The sequence below is a fragment of the Rhipicephalus sanguineus genome, chromosome 8 (genome assembly GCF_013339695.2).
Source record: "Rhipicephalus sanguineus isolate Rsan-2018 chromosome 8, BIME_Rsan_1.4, whole genome shotgun sequence".
In the NCBI taxonomy this organism is placed as follows: Eukaryota; Metazoa; Arthropoda; class Arachnida; order Ixodida; family Ixodidae; genus Rhipicephalus; species Rhipicephalus sanguineus.
Window position 1 is genome coordinate 48,204,003 of NC_051183.1, and position 25,257 is coordinate 48,229,259.

At 44.8% G+C, this 25,257-nt stretch overlaps 2 protein-coding genes and 1 long non-coding RNA gene across 4 annotated transcripts in view; 2 read left to right on the top strand and 1 right to left on the bottom strand.

Annotated features, from left to right (window-relative positions):
• Positions 1-246: 246 nt before the first annotated feature.
• Positions 247-4,247, top strand: LOC119401837 (uncharacterized). The gene is made up of 2 exons (XM_037668830.2): positions 247-531; positions 3,055-4,247. Exons 1-2 carry the CDS (start codon positions 247-249, stop codon positions 4,234-4,236), a joined length of 1,467 nt encoding a protein of 488 aa, XP_037524758.1. The 3' UTR covers positions 4,237-4,247.
• The window catches only part of LOC125759524 (uncharacterized), a 47,538-nt gene continuing 22,683 nt past the window's right edge, over positions 403-25,257 (bottom strand). The window contains exons 2-3 of the long non-coding RNA XR_007417091.1: positions 12,803-12,954; positions 403-526 (exon numbers count right to left, since the gene is read on the bottom strand). This is a non-coding gene — a long non-coding RNA (uncharacterized LOC125759524). The remainder of the gene's footprint in view (positions 527-12,802; positions 12,955-25,257) is intronic.
• The window catches only part of LOC119401838 (TNF receptor-associated factor 3), a 49,885-nt gene continuing 35,091 nt past the window's right edge, over positions 10,464-25,257 (top strand). For both annotated transcript variants that reach the window (XM_049418400.1, XM_049418401.1), the window contains exon 1: positions 10,464-10,709. In XM_049418400.1, the coding sequence (XP_049274357.1) occupies positions 10,525-10,709 (185 nt within the window). In that variant the 5' untranslated portion in view covers positions 10,464-10,524. The remainder of the gene's footprint in view (positions 10,710-25,257) is intronic.

Here is a 25,257-nt window from a genome sequence, read left to right on the forward strand (position 1 = left end):
TATTTTTATCACCAGCAGCCTTTCGTTCTGGCTGCGTTGGTGGTGATCGCTGCCTGGCGATAAAAAGGAACGTGTTATCGCCTGTGTGAACAATGCTCTAGTCGTTGCCACGGCTAAGTGATAGCTGTTTGGGCCAATCCAGGCACAGAATCGAAACATTCAACCACGACATTCAGATTAGAGGATCACATTTGCGCTTGCCTGGACAGTGCAAAGGAGCCGGTGCCCGTGCAGTCGCTTCTCGCCATGGCTCCTGATATTTATTCTCACGCTGTGTTTGGATTCTCACCAAGCCTCGACTGGAGCATACTGCACTTCGTTAAACCCATCGACGACATCAGGGTGTGCAGTGCCTGCAGAGCTGTTGCGAGAAAGACCGCTTTCCTAGCGTGTCGCCACGTTCTATGCGAGCCCTGCTACGAGCACTGGAGGTCAAGGGGCAGCCATGTCTGTTTCCTCGATGGCGACCTGTGTCCAGAAAACGAGGTCCATTGGATGGAGTTTCCAGCGGAGAAGATGATGAAATCTGAGGTAGGATACGCGTAACGCCTATCTGTAAGTAGGCTTCGAGCAGCCCCTCCTCCGTTAAGCCGTAAGAGAGAGCTGGAGGACTGTGCGTGCGTGTGTGTGTGTGTGTGTGTGTGTGCGTGCGTGTGTGTGTGTGTGTGTGTGTGTGTGTGTGTGTGTGTGTGTGTGTGTGTGTGTGTGTGTGTGTGTGTGTGTGTGTGCGTGTGTGGATATGTGGATATGTGGATATGTGGTCATTGATAGCATATACATCTGTCATGAAATGTCACGTGAACTAGCAAGCGCAACAATGTACTTGGTTACCATCTCCGGGATTCAACGTTCAGATAAATTTTTATCTATCTATCTATCTATCTATCTATCTATCTATCTATCTATCTATCTATCTATCTATCTATCTATCTATCTATCTATCTATCTATCTATCTATCAGGCGGTGTGCATGTGCCATTCCCATAAAAAGGTTACCAGATCTTTGATTCACTAGGGCGGTCCATACCACGTATTCTTGGCCAACTCTGAATACTACACTCTAGTCATGGCCAGCATATGGTGAAAGACGTACCCATCGGCATACAATAGTATACACTGATGAAAGCACTTTCCTGATAACATCGGGGTCTCATGCTAGGCTTAGATAAGATCGTAAGATCGTCAAGAGGGAGCACTTTCAGGGGTACATACATAATGCGAAAAAGGATAAGACTATATAAAGAGAACGACTGCACGCCTTGCGTGCCATGCTTGCAGTGCTCCCGAACCTATCGCGCACAAACTATGTGCTTCCTTCGCGGCGGTTTATGAGAGCGATAAGCAGACGCAGCGGTTACCGCTTGTGTGGCCCCCAGCAAAACATGCGTCATCGCGCAGCCCTGTCGAGGCCGCACATCCGGCGAAATGCTGTGGTCGTTTTCCAGCTGAGAGATAAGTAGCACTCCAATAGTGTGCACAAGCGAACATGTTCAGTGATAGTTCTTTTTTATTTTGCGGGCATCTGCAGTAGGCAGAAAAACAGTAATACGCAATTGATAGAAAGTTAGAAACTGTCTAATGGGACGTCTTGCAAACTGATCTACAACTTTCTCATTTGAATTTTTTGTCCAGTTTTGTTGTTTCAGGATATTTAATCAAACATGCCTCATTAGGCAGTTAAGAAAAGCACGAAATATTTTGTGAAGTATTCCACGTAATAGTCGGCAACCTGCATTTGGTGGCATCGTCATAGAGTGCGTCGGCATAATTACAAACTCTGGCTAGAGATAGCTGGGACGCCCTGCGTGGAAACACAGATAAATAAGAATTGTCACTGTCAGTCACTGCGTCAAAAAGCGAGGGGGAAAGGGGCTGAAAGATCCCTCTGCAACACAGAAAAAACACAGAACAGCAATTCCTAAACGATCGGAGCAAAACAGAGCAAAATTTATTTCCATTGCGGTGAGAGCAATAATAGCCTCGACGAAGAAGCACGCAGTGCTACCCAAGGTCAGGACGCGTTCGTCCGCTATATGACAGCATAAAGTGTCACGTTTAGCAATACCAAAACCGGTACATAGAACGCCAAATTTCTGCGAACCAGAAGCATGCGAGAAGCATTCTGGCATGAAATATCTCGTGACTGTGCACAATGAAATGCTGACAAGAGTGAAATGTGTAGGTTGCCAACCTTCTGCAGTCACGGTCCCATAGACTTCTCAGCAAAAGTCTATGAGTAAAGACTTTAGCAACGCCGTTATCAAAATGCTTTAGAGTAGCTTTCCTCGACTGCGTTTTGCAGAACATCAATTACTGTATCCAAGCACACCGTGAGAGCGGTCAAGCAAGTGGCGCATATTTTTTCTAACACATGGCAGTAATATTGCGATGGGCCACCATACACGCTCAAAAAATGAGATGATCTTACTCACACTCGTTGGTCTTGTAAAGTTGTGATTTTGTACCATAGTAATGATCTCACAGGGTATTCAACCCTGCTCTTATTTTCTGTTAATAATCTGAGGTGGGTTAGGTCTATATATATTCAATAAATAAAAGGTCCGGTTGAAAAGAATGACATGGTATTTTAGAAATTAAACTGTTTTATACTCTGAATACCTTGATAAATAGATAGTTTACAGTATGATATTGATATGATCAAGGAAATACGGAAGAAAAATAATATACCACTATGGTTTAAAAAGAAACTGAAATTGTGTAATCTTAACAATTGATTCATTTTGTCTCACGTTCGAAATATCATACCGCGTCGCAAACGTTTGTCTGACTAAACAATAGCATGGTAGGACCCAAGAAAACAACCGCCGAAAGTGAAAACCTTAAGCCTATCCGTCGGAGGAGTTACAGCAATCATAACCTTTGATTGCTAAACCTTGTCTATGCTAAAAAGAAGTGACGCATATACTCACAGTTATTGCATTCGAAGCCCAACGGTGACTTTGAAAGACCAGACCTGTTCGAGTTAACGTTCAGTGAAGGACTAGTGGCTCCACTAGTGTTTGCGCATTTGTTTTTTTTCTTCCCACACGACAGGTCAGCTGCTGGAACAGGGACAACGGATGCGAGATCATCACTGAGGTTTCAAGCATAACCGACCACTTCCACCTAGACTGCGAGCACCACACCGCGTGTTGTCCAAAGTGTTCGTCGACGGTTCTTCGGAAAGACATCATCGCACACCTTGAATCTCAATGTGCCAACCACGCCTTGAAGATAAAGTCGACAACGCCACCAAGCGAGGGAGTGCACAAGGAGGTGCAAGGCTTTTCGGAAGGGGTTCGTGGCAAAGAAATGGGATTTCGAAAGGCATCCCTCAACGATTTATCGCTGGCGACAAGTCTTCAAGGAATGACAGCAAGGGACGAAGAAAATGTCGACTCCCTTTCGAAGATGGCAGTTGAACTGGTGCAGATGTTGGAGGTAACGAAGCAGACATTGAGTGCGGTCAAAAAAAGCAGCGAAGGACACGTGAATGAAATAGCATATTTGAAGACATGCAAAGAAAATTTGTGCGCGGAGTTCGACGAAATTACGAAGGTTGCCGGTGCATTGGGGCCTTGCGAATCCGCAGATCAACAGGAAATGAGGGAGAGTGAGGAAAATGCAGCTCAATCGCAAGCGATGAAGGGCGAAATGCAAAGCCTGTCAAGTATACTGGAAGACCTGGCGAATAAGATCTACGCTACTACAGCGGTGGCCAAAAGTACGGTCGCAGATGGTTTGTCTGAGGTTCTAAGCTGCAACATCTCCTCTACACGGCAGGCAGAATGGCTTGGAGAAGAATTCCCACTAGGGGCGACGGCCCGTGTTTTCGAGAATGAACTGAAGGTTCCCGTGAAAATCGTGTGGTGTGTGTATGAGTGGGCGCCGCTCAGACTCGCGATTACAGCGAAAGATTTTTGCGTCGCTCGTACCAGCATCGTCGCTGATGGTAGATACGAAATACGCCTAGCCATACTTCAACGTTCACATATACCGCTATTCAGCATTTCGGTGTTTGTGTCTGAACCAGATGGCGCTGCTGTCGGAGTCTTACCCGAAAATGTGACCTTGTTCTTTATCAGCAGAAGGACATGTATTGCCGAGAACGAGATTAATCTCACAAAGTTAAAACGTGGGTCCTTTCTGCCAGTCCATTTAAGCGTAGATGATCTTCAGCGCAGAGGAATCATTCAGGGAGACGTGCTTAACCTGTGCTTCAAATTTTCATATTAACAATTGTGACGACTTTTGCATGGAATCTATTATGCATATGCACCTTTGTTATTCAAACTGCCCACCCTACCGTAACTGAAGGCAGGGTGGTATAAGTCTTTCAAATAATTAAGCTACTATTTGATAACACATCTTTAGTAGCCATGTTCGTATTATTGTTCTGCAATGTGTTGAACAATGCTCTATACCCAAGTCTTGTGAAAGCGGATTTTGTTACTGGTCAGTGCATACGTTACCGGTCAGTGCATATTAGTAAGCAGGTAATAGTGCAAATTCCATGAAAGTGCATATTAAAACTGCGTACTATTTACAAAGGTGGGTATCTATCTCACAGGTGGGACAAGTTCTGTATCTTGTGGCGTTGTGTGAACGAATAGATAACAGAACCCAGGACATGCTTGTGCCAGTGGTAAAGATGGTTTTACATGCAAACCTTCGTCTCCTGGGAGTTTCGCCCGCCGAATGTGCACCGCTGTCGAAAAGCGTCTGTCATTCTACTCTCTCACCGAAGAATTCTATTTCACAAATTGCACAGAAGTGAATGTCGAAAGTGTGGCTTTCTTATTAAAAATGTGTCCGTAATCTATTACTATGATCCACATTGTTATGATGGAATGTTTTCGATCATAATGGCGGAAAATTGCAGTGGACATGATGGAGACAAGATCGCTCTTCATGTGTGCTTGCGTGTGCTTATGTTGATGTTATCAACTTCTCTCTTTCAGTTCCGGTTTAGGGCAATTAAATGAACGCGGAGGCAAACGCTTCTAACTAGCTCGGAGGGGGACACATCATGTACCATGGCGCCACCATAATGGCGGAAGACATTGCCCCATTATTGTGCAATATGGTAAACATAATGGTGCGGCTTTCAATACGGCTTCTTTCCCAAGAGCTATGCCGCTGCGTTCAAATCTTCAGAAGAGGCAATGTGTTCGCAAGACAGCCAAGCTACCTACTTGAATGAGCATATCGTCACGCGGCATGCAAATGAATTACCTGAACAACAAAAAACAACAGAAATCTTAGCGAAAAGATTTCCGAAAAATAAGAGAAAATGTAACGTCTGAAGAAAAGGGGCCTCAGCATCACTGTCTGAAGGTTTTCAAGGAGTCGAGCTGACTGCAGTTTTCAGTGCGCAACTCTTAGGCGCCGGTTCCTGCGTTGAGGGGCGTCGCCGTCGCCGTAAGTACCATCACCGATGGATGGAATGAGATTTAAACCCGGGCCCTCTGCGTGGCAGTCGAGTATTCTACCACGGAGCCATGCTTGTGCCTGAAACTCGTTTGCAAAAAGACCCTATAAAGCGTCATGACCTACAAGGAATGGCGTTAACCTACATAATATCTGGGGTCGAACGTCCCAAAACAACCATATGATTATGAGAGACGCCGTAGTGGAGGGCTCCGGAAATTTCGACCACTTGGGGTTCCTTAACGTCCACCTAAATCTAAGTACACGGGCCTCACACATTTTCGCCTCCATCGAAATTGCAGCTGCATGCAACGTTAGCCTGTGTAATATAGCGTGGCAGTAGAGTGAAATAACAACCAGTCGTGACACAATGCTAATTGCGCAAAAAGTGTGTGGTTTAATGCTTCCCGGCCACTGCAATATGCTCAAACATAATTCCTTGTCGTCATCAGCCACACGCAGCATCAACAAAGTGCACATATCTTACAGATGTGTAGCATGTGCCCCGCTTGTCCGCAGAACGACGAATAATGGCAATAGGTGCTGTCCTACTTCAAAAAGTTATGATTTAAGGCGTAGTGGATACCTTGCGGACAGCCAAAACGTCGAACACACTTGGCCTTGTCCCAAAACAAAGCTGCGCTCACATTTTGCATTAGACAGTATCGTAATCGTTGGTGCTTTTTCCCTTGGTTTGTAAACGTTTTCCATGTTAAAAACAAATGATGCGTAGACTGATACACATAGACTGATAATTGATACAGAGACATCAAGGTGACTGTGAGAGACCAGACCTGTGCAGGGACTCCCGGCTTTGCCATTTATGGCTGCCCAAATTGTTCATGGACGCTTCTTCGGAAAGACGTGATCGCGCACCTTGAATCACAATGTGCCAACCACGTCTACAGGATAAGGTCGACAGCGCCACCTAGCGAGAAAGAAGTGAATGACCTGGAAGACATTCGGGCTGCCCCGCTCTATTACACAGGTTAACGTGATTCCTTGCCCGACATGACGCTTGTACAGGGTCTTATTGCAAATGAGTTTCAAGCAACACCGAGGCTCTGTGGTAGCATACTCAACTGCCACACGGAAGGCCCGGGTTTAAATCCCATTTGGCCCTGGGTATTTTTTCTTATTTTATTTTTTATGTCTATTTTATTTTATTTTTTATGTCGTTGAGCGGCAACGCCGCTCAACGCAGGAACGGGTGCCTAAGAGCTGCACTCTAAAAATGACGTCTATAAGTTCCTAAAGGCACAGCTTACAGTCTATTGCATCACGCGTTATTGTGCACAGCATATTATCAAGAAATTCCGCCTTTAGGAACGCCCTACGCTGGTGCATTATACCGCGCTGAAGTTTGACTGCTTACGCTAGCCGCACAGACACAAATAGTCTGCCTTGCGAATTCTGATAGTTGGCGGGACTGGTTTTCCTTATATTCCCATTAGTGAAGCAAATTGCGGACGTCTATGAGGACAGAATGCATATAGTTGTCCAGCTAATTCACTTATCCGGCTTTGCGCCACTTTTCAAAATCATCTACACAACTCCTCTTTCTGGGCTTCTCGCTGTTATGTTATGCACACTTTGTACCAGTTATGCTATGCACGATTTGTGCAGTGTATGTTGAGTACGGTCTCGGCCATGCTCTTGTTTTGTCACTTGTAATGGTGTAATCTATGAAAACCTGGTAGTACCGGCGGAATGTGGCCATTTGAGTACGCGTGAAGGACTGTCAGGAGTTGAACTGAGAGATTCTCGTCTCTTTTGGTGGTTATCTCCAGTTTGGTGACGGCAGCTCGAATGAACTTCTCGACGTCTACTCATGGTGAAAATGGTTTGAGACAAAGGCACACCCACAGGCACAGAACTCGTACCTGTCTTTTTCGAGACAGATATGTTCGTCATGGCCCTATAGCGTGGCCCGCGCTTTGTATAACGGAGGCATACTATATCTGCACATTGCAACATTCCTATAACAGTCATATGTCACTCTCGCTTCAAGAAATGCCATAGGAGACGCGTTAACGATGTGCGCACAATAAGCAGGCTGCGCATGTTCATCTCGCGCCACATGACAATTGCGAGACGTAATAGACCGGTGCAGAAAAAGCTAATTTTTTACACTCATGCCGTCAACAAGACTCCACGCAGTCCTTTCATTTTAGTAGACAGCTGCAACTTTGAAGGACGTTCCCCGCCTTGGAACTCTGCCGTCGATCTTTCGACGGTTCTTAATAAAAAGTTAAATTTTATTTGTTACTGTAGTTACGAGATCTCGTTTTGGATACGAAATAAAAACGAATGCAGATGAAAGAATGTAATGGTGAGATCCAAAGTGTATAAACCCCTCTTCCGTTCACTCGTCGCTCCCTCATTTCATGCAAATCGAGTAGCCCCATATGGAAAAAACAAACAAATTAAATTCAGAATGTGTGCTACATAAACTTTCTCCGAATAGCTTCTCTCACATAAAACTGTTTCTCGATTTTTTTTTAATTGTTGAGGATTAACGTCCCAAAACCACGCCATGATTATGATGGACACGGTAGCAGAGGGCTCCGGAAATCTTGACCACATGGGGTTCTGTATCATGCACCTAAATCGAACTACACGGGCCTCAAGCATTTCCGCCTCCATCCAAAACGCGGCTGCCGTGGCCAGGATTCGATACCGCCACCTTCGCATGAGCAGTCGAGCACCATAACCACCACGGCAGGTGCTCTTTCTCGATGAGATATCTGAAAGATGTGCGCACGGACATCCTACGTGGCACAGTTTTAAGAATGTGGCAGAGACCAAGCACGGGCCGACTAGAACACACTGCCATAGACTCGGGACCCACCAGAAGCCCTACGCTTCACGTCCAAGTCTGGCCTGGGGCTGCTGTGAAAGCTAGTGCACCGGCACGGCCAGGCCCACGGACCGGGCCGTTTTTACGCCCAGGTTTTATCCCCTTCAGGATGCACTGTCTGCAAATGTCTCAAATTCGCACAACGTAATTCTAAGGCACTCATTATTACATTCCAAGAAAGAAAATAAACTGATATGCTGTTTTGTGCGAGTTTTGCTAATTATCATTAATTGGAGGGTGATTGAATATTTAATTACTTTGCACTCAGTAATGTTCCATTTTTATATAGGAATAAGGAAACTGTTGCCTTAAAATCCATGCGCAATTTGTTTTTCGTTGTGTTCATTTCGTGCGGAGAAAAATAATCCTTATGACGTTGTTCCTGGAATGCGGCGCGTCGAACATCGTAGTGCCTTCACCAAAGCGATCGGTTATGGTCATACTTAGCACATTGAGGTTAAATCAAGACACGTTGACTATGCAGAAGGTTCGATTGATGCTATGCACAATGTATCTTGCCCTTTTTTTCCGACTAGTCCAAAAAACTGGCAAAAACAAGTTGCGTCCACATATGGGGACGTTGCGCCTGAAGGGGTTATGGTAGGCCAGAGTCCGTGCAGTGCTCCGGCCCTGATAGCGCCGAAACCCGCCACTGCATGCTTCATTGACGGTCAATTCAATGTTGCGTACGAGACTGTTCAGGACAGCACGTGGCGCATGTTACGGGACGCTCAATTTACGATAGCGCCGCCATCTGAAGTGCGGAATAGTACGGAACGACACATTACAACCCCCCTGCACCGACTACAACCCTATAAACCTTCTGATGACACACAGCTTTCGAGAAAGACTACGCTAGCAAACGGTTTATAACAAAGTAAAATCACAGCTTATCAAGACGGACACGAAAAAAGGAGGCAAACAAGGACGAGCGCTAGGACAGGACAAGACAACGCTCTAACTAGGACGGGGGAAACCACGGCAGGACAAGGAAGTTGTCCTTGTTTGCCTGGTATTTTACGGCGAAAGCTGTTACGCGATCACAACAACAGCCAATTTTGGTGCCGTCGTTTCCCGCCGCCACCGCCGCTGCCACCGCAACCGCCAGGGTCCGTAACCGCTAACGCACGAAATGAAAAGAAAATGCAATGAGAAAAAAATGCCCGCGATCAGACGGGATTCGAAACCGGACGCTCTGCGTGGCACTTGAATATTCTACCACAGAGCCACCGCCGGTGATTGCAACCCATTTCCAAAAGTCAGGCGTCATGTCCGGCTAGAAATCGTGTTAACATGTGTAATATAGCTTGCTAGAGGGGTGAAATAACAACCAGGCGTCACAAAGTGTGAATGGCGCACAGAGTTCGTGGTTTAGAGGCACTCACCTACTACAACGGTGTCAGCAATGCTTTTTCATCGTCATCGGCCACATCACCAATAAACTGCAAATAAGATCTTACGTGTGTGTTGTGGCTACCTCGCTGACCCATAAAATGACGAATCATGGCATATCGCGTGCCTCCCAACTTCACAAAAGTTATGCTTTTTTAAGGTGCATTGGATACCCTGAAAATGCACTTGCATTAGTGTCCCAGGAGAGTTTGCGAGGGGCTCTAGAGAGGCCGCCCTTCCAGCTTTCGATGCGACTTTGCTGCGTCTTCCACGCACGTCTGGCGTTTTTTGTCTGCGTCTTCGTTTGAGCCAATTTGACTTCGTTACAGTGAAAGACCAAGTAGCCCAACAGTCGCTCGTACTGAGATAAATAGTTCATTGATATAAAGGGCCGACAATGGAACTTGCTGACACAAAACGAAAATGTTTCCAGAAATGTGTTAGCTCTTGATCCGGGGCTGCATAAGCACACTTTAAAGGGAGGACTTCGTCATATTTAGATCATCCACTAATTTAAATTGAGCTGTACAAATTACTTATCTTAAGTGACGGAGCTCTCATCATTCACAGACGTCGCGCATACGCGACTACCATCTCGGTTGCTTTTTCGAACACCTGTCTGTTGCTGCATCGGCCGGTGACCCTTGCCTGGCGATAAAAAGGAACGTGTTATCGTATGAGTCACCACGGCTCCAGTCCTTGCGACGGCTACGCGATAGCTGTTAGGGAAAGGCCACGCGCAAAGGCGTGGCAGCCGTCCACGGTCGCCAGATAGAGATACTCGCCGCTCTACTTGCCTGGATACAGAGCTAGAAGCGGTGTCCGTGCAGTCACTCGTAGCCATGGCTCCAGAAGTTCATTCTCACGCTGTTTATGGATTCTCCGAAAGCCTCGACTGGACCACGCTGCACTTCGTTAAACTCATCGACGACATCAGGGTGTGCAGTGCCTGCAGAGCTGTTGCCAGGAAAACCGCCTTCCTAGCGTGTCGCCATGTTCTTTGCGAGCCTTGCTACGAGCACTGGAAGTCAAGGGGCAGCCATGTCTGTTTCCTCGATGGCGACCTTTGTCCAGAAAACGAGGTCCATTGGATGGAGTTTCCAGTGGAGAAGATGATGAAATATGAGGTAGGATAAGCGTAACTCAGGCTATTATATAAGTAGCCTTCGAGCAGCCCTTCCTACATTGAACCGCAAGAAAGAGAGCTATAGGAATGCCAGCAACGTTATGCCAGCAAGGGGATATCTCCAGTGGCTACTCTTTAATCCCTCGCATATATATATATATATATATATATATATATATATATATATATATATATATATATATATATATATATATATATATATATATATATATATATATATATGCAAGGGATTGTTTGTCAGCTGCCAGCTCGTAAAAAAGATCACGTGCTACGTGACGCCGACAGGCAGTAAAAGAGTGTTCCACACTCGCCGACAAGGCTGCGATCGGCGCTGACTAACACTCCTAGGTTTAAAAGCACATATATAACCTATAAAGTGGACGGGGGGATGACCGCCGCCGTAGCTCAGTGGTAGAGCATCGGACGCGTCATTCGAAGGGTTATCCTTTCGTCCACTTTACATTCTTCACATTTATATCCCAGTCATTACAAATAACAACTCCTATACTTTCCTGGGCATTATTGTCTATTACTTCTCATTATTATTGTGTCTTACAAAGCAAAACGAGCCCTTAAAACCGATCTTCTTTCCTTCATTCATAGCAAGGGTCTCGTTCTGGCAGACTTGATGCCTTCAGCTAGTATGTGAGGGAAATAAATCATGATATGTCTCGTGCAGTGTCGAGCCACTCGATGAACCAGGTTGCCATCTCCGGGATTGTTAATAAAAAAAAGCTATCTATCTATCTATCTATCTATCTATCTATCTATCTATCTATCTATCTATCTATCTATCTATCTATCTATCTATCTATCTATCTATCTATCTATCTATCAGGAGATAGTAATTGCAATTCACATGAAAAGGTTCCCGCATTATCCATTCAGTAGTGTGGTTCATAACACGCATTGTTGACAAATTTCTGTGGTCATGGGCCGCATATGATGAAAGCTATACGCATAGGCATGCTATGGTATATTCGGGTGAAAGCACTTTCCTAATAAACTTGGTGTCTCATGTCAGGCTTTGATAAGATCGTCAAGAGGGAGCGCTTCCAGGCGTACATAATGGGAAGCCGGATGGGTTTATCAAATCCTGACAAGGTTGAGAGTCATGGGTGTCCAAGCTTGTGCAATCACGGTCCGATAGAATGCTCAGCAATAGTCTATGACTAAATACCTTAGCAACGCCGTTACTGAAATGCTCTAGACAAGCTTTTCTAGCCCGCGTTTTGCAAAACATCAGTTACTGTACCTAAGCAATCGGCTAATTTCTTCTGACACACGGCAGCAATCACGCGATGGGCGATTATGCAGGCTGAAACACATCTGATGATCTTTGTCATACTCGTAGGTTTTGTAAGCGCGCGCTTTTCGGCTGTCAGTAGTGATCTCACAGTGCACTCAACGTTCCTTTTGCTTTCTGCTAATTTTTAAAGGTGGATTCCGTCTATGTATCTTTCAGTAAATAAAAGGTGCACTTGAAATGGACGGCACCGTGTTTTAAACGTTAAACTGTTTTATCCCTTAAATGTCTTTATAAATGGATGATTTCCAATGTAACTCATTGATATAATCAAGAAAAACGAAAAAAAGTCATATTAAACCAATATTATTGAAAAGAAAACTCAAATTAGGTAGCCTTAGCGATCAATTCATTTTGTCTCACGGAAGAAATCACGTACCGCATCGGAAACGTTTATCTGGCTAAAAACTAACACGGTAAGACCCAAGAAAACAACCACCGGAAATGAAAAACTTAAGCTCATCCTTCCGGAGGGGTCCTTTCAGCAATCTTTCTCTTTGATTTCTAAACTTTGCGCATTGTAAAAACAAGTGATGCGCATACTCACTCTCATTGCATTAGAGGCATAAAGGTGACTGCAAGTCCAGACCTGTGCAAGTAACAATTCAGTGGGGGACTAATGGCTCCACGAGTGTTTCAGCATTTATGTTTTTTTTTCTTCTCATACGACAGGTCAGCTGCTGGAACAGAGACAACGGATGCGAGGTCATCACTGATGTTTCAAGCATAACCGATCACTTCCACCGAGACTGTGAGCACCACTCCGTGTGCTGTCCAAAGTGTTCGTCGGCGGTTCTTCGGAAAGACATCATCGCGCACCTTGAATCACAATGTGTCAACCACGTCTTGAGAGTAAAGCCGACACCACCACCAAGAGAGGGAGGGCACAAGGACCTTCAAGCCTTTCGGAAAGGTGTTCGTGGCACGGAAATGGCATTTCGAAACGCATCCCTCAAAGATGCGTCGCTGGTGACAAGTCTCCAAGGACTGACAGCAAAGGACGAAGAATACGTTGACTCCCTTTCGAAGATGGCAGTTGAAGTGGTGCAGATGTCGGAGGTGACGAGGCAGACACTGAGTGCGGTGGAAAGAAGCAGGGAACGACACATGAATCAAATAGCAGATTTGAAGACATGCAAAGAAAGCTTGTGCGCGGAGGTGGACGAAATCAAGAGTGCCGCCAATGAGTTCGGGTGTTGCGAAGCCGCAGATCAACAGGAAATGAGGGAGCATGAGGAATGCGCCGAGAAACTGCAAGCGCTAAAGGCGGAAATTCTAAGCCTGTCAAGCATGCTGAGAGAATTGAGAAATAAGTTTCACCTTGAAGTAGCTGTAGCAGAAATTGCGTCTGCAGATGGCTTGTATGAGGTCCTAAGCTGCCACCACTTTTCGTTTCGAAAGAACGTACCCTCTAACGAAAAATTCCCACTGGAGGCTACCACCCGTGCTTTCGAGAATGAACGGGAGGTTCCCGCCAAGGTCCTGTGGTGCGTGTATGGGTGGACGGTGCTCAGACACGACATTAAAGAGCGTAATTTTATTTGCGCTGTAACGAGTATCACTTTTGATGGTAGATACGAGATGAGGCTAATCATACATCAGCACTGTAAGTACAACCAACTCATCACAATAAAGGTGCTTCTGCGTGAACGAGACGGTGCAACTCTCGATGTCGCACCCAAAAATGCGACCTTGTTCTTCATCAACAGAAAAAAGCATGTCGCCGAGAACAAAATGACACTAAAAAAGTCGGAATATTGGGGCGAGAAATGGGCCTTTGAAACAGGCGCTTTAAACGTCAAGGAACTTGAGCGCAGCGGAATCGTTCAGGGCAGCGTGTTTAAAGTGTGCTTCACATTTCTGTACTGACACCAGTGATGACACTAGGATGGCATCTATTGTGCATGTGCATCTCTGTTACTCATGCAACTGCCCAGCCTACCGTAACTGAAGAAAGGTAGCGGAGAGCTCAACGTTGAGCAGCGAAGTTTATTATCGCACGATAGTCTCGTACAGATTCCGTCACCGAAATGCTCAGTTTGCTGAAATTTGCCACGCTTGCTGAACGCAGGCACATAGCAAAGTTAAAGTTTTCTTACCTTCTCGCTAAAAACAAGTTTAACGTCAATAGTAAACAGTACTTGATAGCACGAGAAGGTGGAACATTGCGAAGAAGCAAAGATGGTACTTTCCAAGTACCTCACAGGCACATTAACAGTTACGCGTTTTCTTTCTTCCCAAGAACCATTAAAGAAAAGAATGAATGGCCGCTACTAACGCGAGAAAGCATCAATGCAGATCAATTTAAAAATACCCTAGCACGCCCTTAAAGACGCACGCATGTACGCATGCTTTCTAGTCTGTGGCGGTCTCTGAGTTCATTAGTTAACATTGCATTGTTAGTTTTGTATTGCTTGATCGGTGTATGTACAGACTAATTCGCTTATGTACGGTTGTGTGTTTTTGTACGGTTGGTCGGTTATGTTTTCTATCATTGCTTGTCAACTTGCACTTATTTATGGTGTTGTACAGTTTGACCAATGTATGTACGAACTATTTCGCGTATGTACGCTTATATTTTTTTTTCGTTCTCTTATATTTGCTAATGTAGTATTGTTTTCTCTTCCTAAGTTTTTTTTTTTTTTTCATGTAATGTACGACTTCCAGAAGTGCTGCTTTTAATCCACCCTCTGACGGTCGAATGGCCAAAAGTATGAGCAAGTAAAAAAATGTTAAATTAATTAAGCTACCAATTTGATAACACTTCTTTAGCAGCCATGTACGTGTTGTTCTGCAATGTGTTGAACAATGTTCTATACGCATGTATTTTGAAAACAGATTTTCTTACCGCTAATATGGGATGCAGTTACCTGGTGTGAAGTCTTCTCGCTATATTTTTGCGGCACTATCATGTTTGTTTACTTTTGTCCCATTTATTTGGTAAAATCTCTCCTTTGCTCTGCTCACGTCAGTGCTGTTCTTAAGACACCTACTGTTCTTATTTATATTCTCTGACTCACAGAAAGACGCATTTCTTCACACGACAAGCCGACATCTGTATCTCCTTTTGTCAATGCAGTAATAAAGATTTATGCAGAGACTATCGTTGATCTCTGTCAATATGATTGAATCGCTTAACGCTACACGAAAGCTTAATGCTTTGCTAAAAATGGTGCTCTGCCTAGCGTGTACTTATACCACTGAGGGGGGAGAATCGGTGTGCACGTTGAGTTGCGTGATGCTACCAAAAAGCTTTACGCTTCGTTGACAAGTGATGCTCTGCCGCAAATACACCTTTTGCACCGAGGGAGCATTTCTTTCGCGTATTCCCATTACTCAAGAAGTTTATTTTCCGTTATGAGCTGCCTTGATCGCGCGTGCTCCGAAAAGGCAGACAGAGTTTCACAAAAAACTATTCATCGGATTCGTCGCATCGCATCAAAAGCACTGGAGCTTGTATTGAGGTGTCTCGACGACTCGTACGCGCAGTTCTGCAGCAAATAATTCCATATCAGGTGCCATTTCAACGTTTGACTTTGGCAAAGCTGGCACCGTTGGACACTATTAACGGTGATGCAATGGTCGCAATAACGGCGTTACCCCGCATCACTCCGATACCAACTTTACGGGAGCACGCCAATACAATTGCAGAGCTCATTTCACAAAGAGGAAATAGCACGTGAAATAAAAAAGCAACTTGCTTCTGTTGTTGATACGTTGCACGCTCACGTTCAACGCGGCCATCGCATTGACAATCAGCACGATCCAATGCCTCCATGGGATTTCACCACCATTGCATATCTTAATCCAACAAAGTCACGACGCAGCGATACGTCAGGTATTACTCACGAACGCTCTATCATCAAAGGACCATGCGCTAATACCTGCAAAATCTACACAGATGCTGCAATCCTACAAGATGGCGGGAGGACATCAACCCTGAGTACTACGCACAATTTTATCAGTGATCGCCAGCGTTATTTATCTAGTAATGGAACTTAAAGCCATTACTGATGTATAGTGTTGGATGCAACCTCTAAGCTGCCTACAATTAGGCAACTTCACATAATCACTGATCCTTTAGCAGCTGTCCAGCAACACAAGAGAGTTCACAAGGCGATGGAAGTCTGCGGGGCAAACATACCATGAACCGTGTTACAGCTACTTGCGTCAGGGTGCACTGGATTCAAGGCCTTGATGCGAACCCTCACAATATTGGTGCTGACCACCTGGCGCACTGCCCTCCAAATACAGATCTTCTATCTATTCCCCTTCCACCTCAATCTCTAAACTCACTCCATGCTAATAAAATTGTTCTTCGGCAGGATACACGCGCGGAAAAGACAAGGCGCTAACTAGGACAGGGGAGAAAGGATCAGGACAAGTAAGCTCGTCTTTCGTGTCCATCTTCACTTGCGCTAATTTGACAGTGATAATGCAAGGCCAACTAGCCCAACATTCTTTCCTACTCAAGCAAAAAGTCTATTGGTATGAAAGGTCGGCATTGGTACTTGCTGACGCAAAAAAAAACAGGGCAGCTAGGAACGAGTGGCGCGAAGACTGAGGAAAGAGCGGAGCTAGTGGCCTCCCCCTCCTACACTACCTCCTCCCCTTCCTCACATCCTTCCTCCCCACCCTCCCTTTCCTTGCCCACCCCCGTACTACACTATGGCAAACATGGCTATGCTATGATTTACCCTCTCCCCCTGCTTTCCCTTTCCCTCGCACTCACTTTCCATTCCGCCCTCATTGCTTTACTATATTAGACATGGCTATGGTACGCTTTCTTTCCCTTGCTGTTTATTTCTATCTCTCTCTGTCTCTCTCAATTTCTTGCTCTTTCTCTTTCTTTCATTCTTGCTCTCTCTTTGTCTGTGTTCCTTTCTCGGCTTCTGTTTCTTTCTATCCTCTTCTCATTCACTCCCCTATAGAAAGACAATCATATGGTTCCTATGAATGCTTGCTCTGCTGGCGTGCCTGGATAGACGAGCGGATACGACGCTCGCCTTCGGCCCGTTGGTACTCAATTTCGAATCCCGCCTCACCAAAAAACTCATTTGCTTTATTTATTCAATCTTCTCCTCCTCTCCAATTCTCTTCTTTCTTGCTTTCCTACAACGCTTTGCTAGGCGCAGACGTGCCAGGTGGTTGCTAAGCAACGCGCAGTGACGCAAGAGTTCGGCGAGTTTCTGCACACGATCCGGCGCCTAACCACGAGCTTAAAGAGCTCCGCTGTTAAAATGTTTACAAAGAAGTGCTAGCTGTTGTTATGGTGATCTGTAATCACACTCGACAGGAAGAAGGACGTTGTCCCAATTAGAACGTCCGCATATTATAATTGAGATGCAAAATTACTTATATAAACTGATGAGGTCTGATTATTTGCGTTTACGTTGCACATACACGACTACCTTCTCGGTTGTTTTTGTCTCCAGCAGCCGTTCGTTCTTGCTGTGTCGACGGTGATCGTTGCCTGGCGATAAAAAGCAACGTGTTATCGACTATGTGAACAATGCTCTAGATGTTGCCACGGCGAAGTGATAGCTGTTAGGGCCAATCCTGGCACAGAATCGAAACATTCGACCACGACATCCAGATTAGAGGATCACATTTGCACTTGCCTCGACAGTGCAAAGGAGGTGGTGCCCGTGCACTCGCATCTCGCCATGGCTCAAGAGATTTATTCTCACGCTGTGTTTGGATTCTCACCAAGCCTCGACTGGAGTACACTGCACTTCGTTAAACCCATCGACGACATCAGGGTGTGCAGTGCCTGCAGAGCTGTTGCCAGGAAGACCGCCTTCCTAGCGTGTTGCCACGTGCTATGCGAGCCCTGCTACCAGCACTGGAAGTCAAGAGGCAGCCAAGTCTGTTTCCTCGATGGCGACCTGTGCCCAGAAAACGAGGTTCATTGGATGGAGTTTCCAGCGGAGAAGATGATGAAATCTGAGGTAGGATACGCGTAACGCAGCCTATTTTATAAGTATCCTTCGGGCAGCCCTTCCTCCGTTCATCCGTAGAGAGCTAAAGACAAAAAGAAACAATATATATATATATATATATATATATATATATATATATATATATATATATATATATATATATATATATATATATATATATATATATATATATATATTGTCGCGATGCAACGCGAGGAAAAGACAAGAACACCTTTCGGCAGCGAAACAGCGCGTTGAAATCAGCTGAACAGGCGGAACGTCTTCTTCGTCTTCAACTAATCACAGCCCCACTGGATGGTGTCCGTTAAAGCCCCCCATCGTCGTCGTCGTCCACATGTAGCATACACGCGTCAATATATATATATATATATATATATATATATATATATATATATATATATATATATATATATATATATATATATATGTATATATATATATATATATATATATATATATATATATATATATATATATATATATATATATGCGCGTGTGTGCGGATATGTGGTCATTGTGTATACATCAGAAATGAAATGTCACATGGAATAACAATCCAAACAATGGACCTGGTTACCATCTCCGGGATTATGAATGTCACGACGAATTTTTATCTGTCTATCTATTGTCACGTGGTCGTGACGTTGAAAAAGACAGCAGTGGGCGTGTTCAAGATGGAACTGTTTATTTGGCGGAACTTGTGGCCGGGAAATGAACACTCCAACTACAGCAATACACGCTGTACACTGATAGCGGCGAACAGGGCGTCGGCCGTCGATAAACTGCTCATGGCTGGGACGCGCCGTCTTTTATACATTACGCATCAAACTTTCGGGTCTTATCAATGGTGATCGCGCAAGCCCTGGAATAATCTAGACTATTAGCGTCCTGCGCGCAATCTTAAAAAAAACGATCTTCTACAATCGCAAAGCATTTCGAACACTGTGGTGCGTTCAGCGCCGAGCGTTGATAACCGTCCTTGCTGGTCAAACCCGAATACAACAAAATAAAGCAAGAAGCGGGCGTGGCAATATCTATTTATCTATCTATCTATCTATCTATCTATCTATCTATCTATCTATCTATCTATCTATCTATCTCTCTCTCTCTCTCTCTCTCTCTATATATATATATATATATATGTATATATATATATATATATATATATATATATATATATATATATATATATATATATATATATATATATATATATATATATATATAACTATCTATCTATCTATCTATTTATCAGGCCATGTGCATGTGTCATTCCCATGAAAAATTTACCGGATCTTACGTTAACTAGGGCAGTCTATAACTCGTATTCTCGGCAAACTCTGAATACTACTCTAGTCATGGCCAGCATATGGTGAAAGACATCACCATCGGCATGCAGTAGTATACACTGATGAAAGCACTTTCCTGATAACGTCGGGGTCTCATGTTAGGCTTAGATAAGATCGTCAAGAGCGAGCACTTTCAGGGATACATAATGCGAAGAAGGATAAGACTATATAAAAACAAAGACTGAAGTTACTGTTTCACATCAATAGGGCAACGTACTAAATTGTTACTGAGGGCTCAACTTTCTATAATTAGCACGCCAATCCTTGGGGCAGCGTATACAGGATACCCCAGCTACTTCTAGCCAGAGTTTAAAAGTTTGCCCACCCATTCTATGACGATGCGCCCAAATGCATGTTGCTGACTATTGTCTGGATGGACGTCATGCCATCCTTTGTGTTCTTTATAATTGCCTATTTCGCATATTTAATTAGCTCATTTTTAAAGTAACAAGGCTGGGAAAACAATTCCAATTAGAAAGTAGAAGACCACTGTGCGGAACGCCTGATTAGACAGTTTCTCTCTTTCTATGTATTAAGCATTAGTGTTTTTTCCGTTTACTGCAGGTGCCCGCGAAGGAAAAATACCACGTGACATGCCCGCTTACGCGCCTTGCGTGCCATGCTTACAGTGCTCCCGAACGTATCGCGTACAAACTATATGCTTCCTTCGCGGCGGTTTATGAGAGTGATAAGCAGACGCAGCGGTTACCGCTTGTGTTGCCGCCAGCGAAACATGCGTCATCGCACAGCCCTGTCGAGGCCGCATATCCGGCAAAATGCTGTGGTCGTTTTCACGCTTAACGTTAGGGAGCGCTCCAATAGGGTGCGCAAGCGGACATGACAAGTGGTATTTTTTTAATGCGCGGGCATCTGTAGTAGGCATAAAAACACCTTTATTTTGATAGATAGTTACTCACTGTCTAATAAGACGTTTTGCAAACTGATCTACAACTTCCTCATTGGAGTATTTTGCCCAGTTTTGTTGTTTTTAGCTAGTTAATTAAACATGCCTAATTAAGCAGTTAAGAAGAACGCAAAAAGTTGTGTGACATACTCTACGTAATAGACAGCAACCTGCATTTGGTGGCGTCGTCATAGAGTGCGTCGGTATGTTTATAAACTCGTCTATACAGGGTACCCCAGCTATCTTAGACATAGCTGGGGCACCCTGTATAGACGACACACAGATTACTTAGAACTGCGTCAAAACGCGAGGGGGAAGGGGGTTGAATGATCCCTCTTTAACAATGAAAAAGCACAGAAAAGCAGTTTCTCATTCATCAGAGCAAAACTGAGCAAGATTTCTTCAGTTATGGTGAAAGCACTCATAGCCTCGACAAAGAAGCATACAGTGCTAACCAAGGTAAGGACGCATTCGCCGGAAATACGACAACATTACTTGTCGTGTTTAGGAATACAAACACTGCTATATCACACGCAAAATTTCTATGAAACCAAAACGTGCGAGAAACATTCTGGCATGAAAGATAGCTCGTGACTCTGCGCAATGAAATGCTGGCAAGATTGAAATGTTATCGAAATGCTTCGGAGCAGCTTTCCTAGACTATGTTCGCAGAACATCAATCACTGTACCCAAGCAAACCCTGAGAGGGAAACCCGCCACGATGGTCTAATGGTTATAGTGTTCGGCTGTTGACCCGAAGGTCGAGAGATCGAATCCCAGCCGCGGCGGCAGCATTTTTGATGGAGGCGAAAATGCTTGAGCCCCGTGTACTTAGATTTAGGTGCACGTTAAAGAAGCCCAGGTGGTCGAAATTTCCGGAGCCCTCCACTACGGCGTCCCTCATAATCATATCATAGTTATGGGACGTTAAATCCCAGCAGTAACTAATAATAACTTGAGAGCGGTCAACAATTAATTGGCCCACTTTTTCCAACAGACGGCAGTAATCTCAGGATGGCCGACCATACACGCTTAAACACATCAGATGATCTTTCTCACACTCGCAGGGTCTTGTAAGCGTGTGATTTTGGGCATAGTAATGATCTCACAGGGCATTCATCCCTACTCTTCTTTTCTGTAATGTTCTAAGGTGGATTAGGTCTGCGTATTTTCAATAAATAAAAGGTGCGGTTGAAACGGACGGCACGGCATTTTAGAAATTAAACTGTTTATAATTATACTCTGAATATCTTGATAAATAGATAGTTCACAATATAACTAATCGAAATGATCAACAAAATACGCAAGAGAAATAATAATCCACTGTGGTGGAAAAAGGAACTGCATTTCTCTAATCTAAACAATCAATTCATTTTGTCTCACAAGGGAAATCACATACCGCATCGCAAACGTCTTTCTCTCTAAAAGCTAGCAAGTTAGGGCCCACGAAAACAACCACCACAAGTGGAACACGTGCGCCCATTCTTTCGGAGGGGTTCTAGCAGTCTTTCTCTTTGATTTCTAAACCTTATGTTAATAATGATACCTGGAGTTTAACGTCCAAAAACTAAGATATGATTATGAGAGACGCCGTAGTGGAGGGCTGCTGAGATTTCGACCCCCTGGGGTTCTTTAACGCGCACCTAAATCTAAGTACACGGGCCTCGAACAATTCCGCCTCCATCGAAAATGCAGCCGCCGCGGCCGGGATTCGATCCCGCAATTTCTAAACCTTGCGCACGTTAAGATAAGTCATGCGTATACTCACTCTCATTGCATTAGAGGCATAAAGGTGACTGTGCAAGGCCAGACCTGTGCAAGTAACAATTCAGTGGGGGACTAATGGCTCCACGAGTGTTTCAGCATTTATGTTTTTTTTCTTCTCATACGACAGGTCAGCTGCTGGAACAGGGACAACGGATGCGAGATCATTACTCATGTTTCAAGCATAACCGATCACTTCCACCGAGACTGCGAGCACCACTCCGCGTGCTGTACAAAGTGTTCGTCGACGGTTCTTCGGAAAGACATCATCGCGCACCTTGAATCACAATGCGTCAACCACGTCTTGAGACTAAAGCCGACACCACCCCCAAGAGGGGGAGAGCACAAGGACCTTCAAGCCTTTCGGAAAGGTGTTCGTGGCACGGAAATGGCATTTCGAAACGCTTCCCTCAAAGATGCGTCGCTGGTGACAAGTCTTCAAGGACTGACAGCAAAGGACGAAGAATACGTCGACTCCCTTTCGAAGATGGCAGTTGAAGTGGTGCAGGTGTCGGAGGTGACGATGCAGACATTGAGTGCGGTGGAAAAAAGCAGGGAACGACACGTGAATCAAATAGCAGACTTGAAGACATGCAAAGAAAGCTTGTGCGCGGAGTTGGACGAAATCAAGAGTGCCGCCAATGAGTTGGGGTCTTGCGAAGCCGCAGATCAACAGGAAATGAGGGAGCATGAGGAATGCGCCGAGAAACTGCAAGCGCTGAAGGCGGAAATTCCAAGCGTGTCAAGCATGCTGGGAGAATTGACAAATAACCTTCAGCTTGAAGTAGCTGTAGCCGAAAGTGCGCCCGCAGATGGCTTGTCTGAGGTTCTAAGCTGCAACTGCTTTTCTTTTCGAAGGAATCGACCTTCTTACGAAGAATTCCCACTGGACGCTACCGCCCGTGCTTTCGAGAATGAACTGAGGGTTCCCGCCAAAGTCGTGTGGTGCGTGTATGGATGGCCGGTGCACAGACAAGAGATTGAAGCGCGTGAATTTCACTGCGCTGTAACGCGTATCGCTCTTGATGGTAGATACGAGATAAGGCTAGTGATACAACAGCATCATACAGACAACAAACTCTTCAAAATACACGTTTATGTGCGTGAACAAGGACGTGCAACTCTCCATGCCTCACCCAAAAATGCGACCTTGTTCTTCATCAACAGAAAAACACGCGTCGCAGACTACGAAATGAGACTCAAAAATGTAAGAAATTATGGCTTCAAATGGGCCTTTGAAACAGATTATTTAGACGTCAAGGAACTTGAGCGCAGTGGAATCATTCAGGGCGACGTGCTTAAAGTGTGCTTCAAATTTTTGTATTAACACTAATGATGACGTCAAGATGGCATCTATTGTGCACGCGCATCTCTGTTACCCACGCAACTGCGCGGCCTACCATAACTGAAGACAGTGTAGCGGAGAGTTCAACGTCGAGCAGCATGGTTTATTCTAGAGCGATTTTCTCGTACCGATTCCTTCACCGAAATGCTCAGTTTGCTGAACTTGCCCACGCTTGTCGAACGAAGGCGCATAGCCAGGTTAAAGTTTTTTTTTGCCTTCTCTCTAAAAACAAGCTTCACATCAATAGTAAACAGAACTTGATAGCTCGACAAGGTCGAACATTGCGAAGATGCAAAGATGGTACTTTCCGAGTACCTCAGATGCACAATAAAAGTTACGCGCTTTCTTTCTTCCCAAGAACCATTAAAGAATAGAATGAATGGCCCCTACTAACCCCAGAAAATATCAGTGCAGGTCAATTTGAATGTAACCTAGCTCGCCAATAAGGACACACGCATGTACGGATGCTTTCTATATTGTGGCTGTGTCTGAGTTCATTCACTAGCATTGCATTGTTAGTTTTGTATTGTTTGACCGGTGTGTGTACAGAATATTTCGCTTACGTACGGCTGTGTGTATTTGTACGGTCGGTCGGTTATGTTTTGTAACATTGCTTGTTAACTTGCATTATGGTGCTGTATAGTTTGATCAATGCATGTACGAACTATTTCGCTTTTGTACGCCTGTGTGTTTTTTTGTTCTTTTATGTATGCTCATGTAGTTTTTTTTCTCTTCTCAAGTGTTTTTTAACACGAAAGTGTTTTATGCCGGTGTCCACCAAGACTTCAGTGCCGTATTTCCGTCACGGAAGTGATGTCAAAAAAATTTACACGATCAGATGGCAAAGAAAAAAGTTCCATCAACGGGCGTTGAACCCACGACCACTCGGTCCGCAACAACAGATGCCGGGCACGCTATCCACTGCGCCATGGTCACACACTCTAGCGGGTTTAAACGCGCCTTTTATATGTACCACTCTCACGGTCGGCGGTGTGGTGTTGCCCTCTGGGAGCGGTAAAGTAAATTAATTCGTCATTACTGTGGCCTCCGCGATTAACACGTGCAGCGCGTTACACGTCCATCCCATTCGGCGCGTTTTCAATAGAAGTTCAATTTTTTCAATGCCTTAACACACCGCGAGGTGGCGACCTTAGTCCAAGCGTCGTAAAAGCGTCGGCCTCGTTCATAGCATCAAGCTAATCCAAACCAAAAATAGCTCTGCGACGCGCCTGCCTCAATTGGCTGTAACACCGCGTTCCCTGCACACGCGCTCGCCCCGAGAAAAATCGCGGCCGGGCAACGGGGCGGCACAATGCGCTTTGCGTTTCCCTCTAGTCGGGCCGTGGTGTTCAATCATATTTTAACATGCCGCGGGATGGCGACCAAGTTCTGCGTCCAATATGCGACGCTCTTCTGGCTATCACACCTCGTTCTCTGAAGACGCTTTCACCGTTAACTACTACAGCTACCACAGAGGTTTCTTTAATCATTTACCATGGACGTTAGTCATCGGGTAGAATTGTACCACCAATCATAAAGTGGGTGCATCCACGTTAAACGGTGCTATAGCTGCCGGACATGAATATACATTGTTTAAAATCTCTTATATCAATGTACAGTAAACATTCAGTTACTTCTGCAAGGGCACGCTTAACTTTCGTGTTATTCCGATTCCTATGACGGAGGGATCAACCACCTTTTTTTATGTAATGTACGACTAGTAGAAGTGCTGGTCTTGATCCACCCTGTAACGGCCGAAAGGCCAACAGTATGAGCTAGTAAAAAAATATTCAACTA

Bases quoted from the DNA above. Each gene is read 5' to 3' on its own strand.
- LOC119401837 (XM_037668830.2), top strand. From the start codon at position 247: ATGGCTCCTGATATTTATTCTCACGCTGTGTTTGGATTCTCACCAAGC. The intron at 532-3,054 runs GTAGGATACGCG...CCCACACGACAG, and splicing joins AGAAGATGATGAAATCTGAG to GTCAGCTGCTGGAACAGGGA.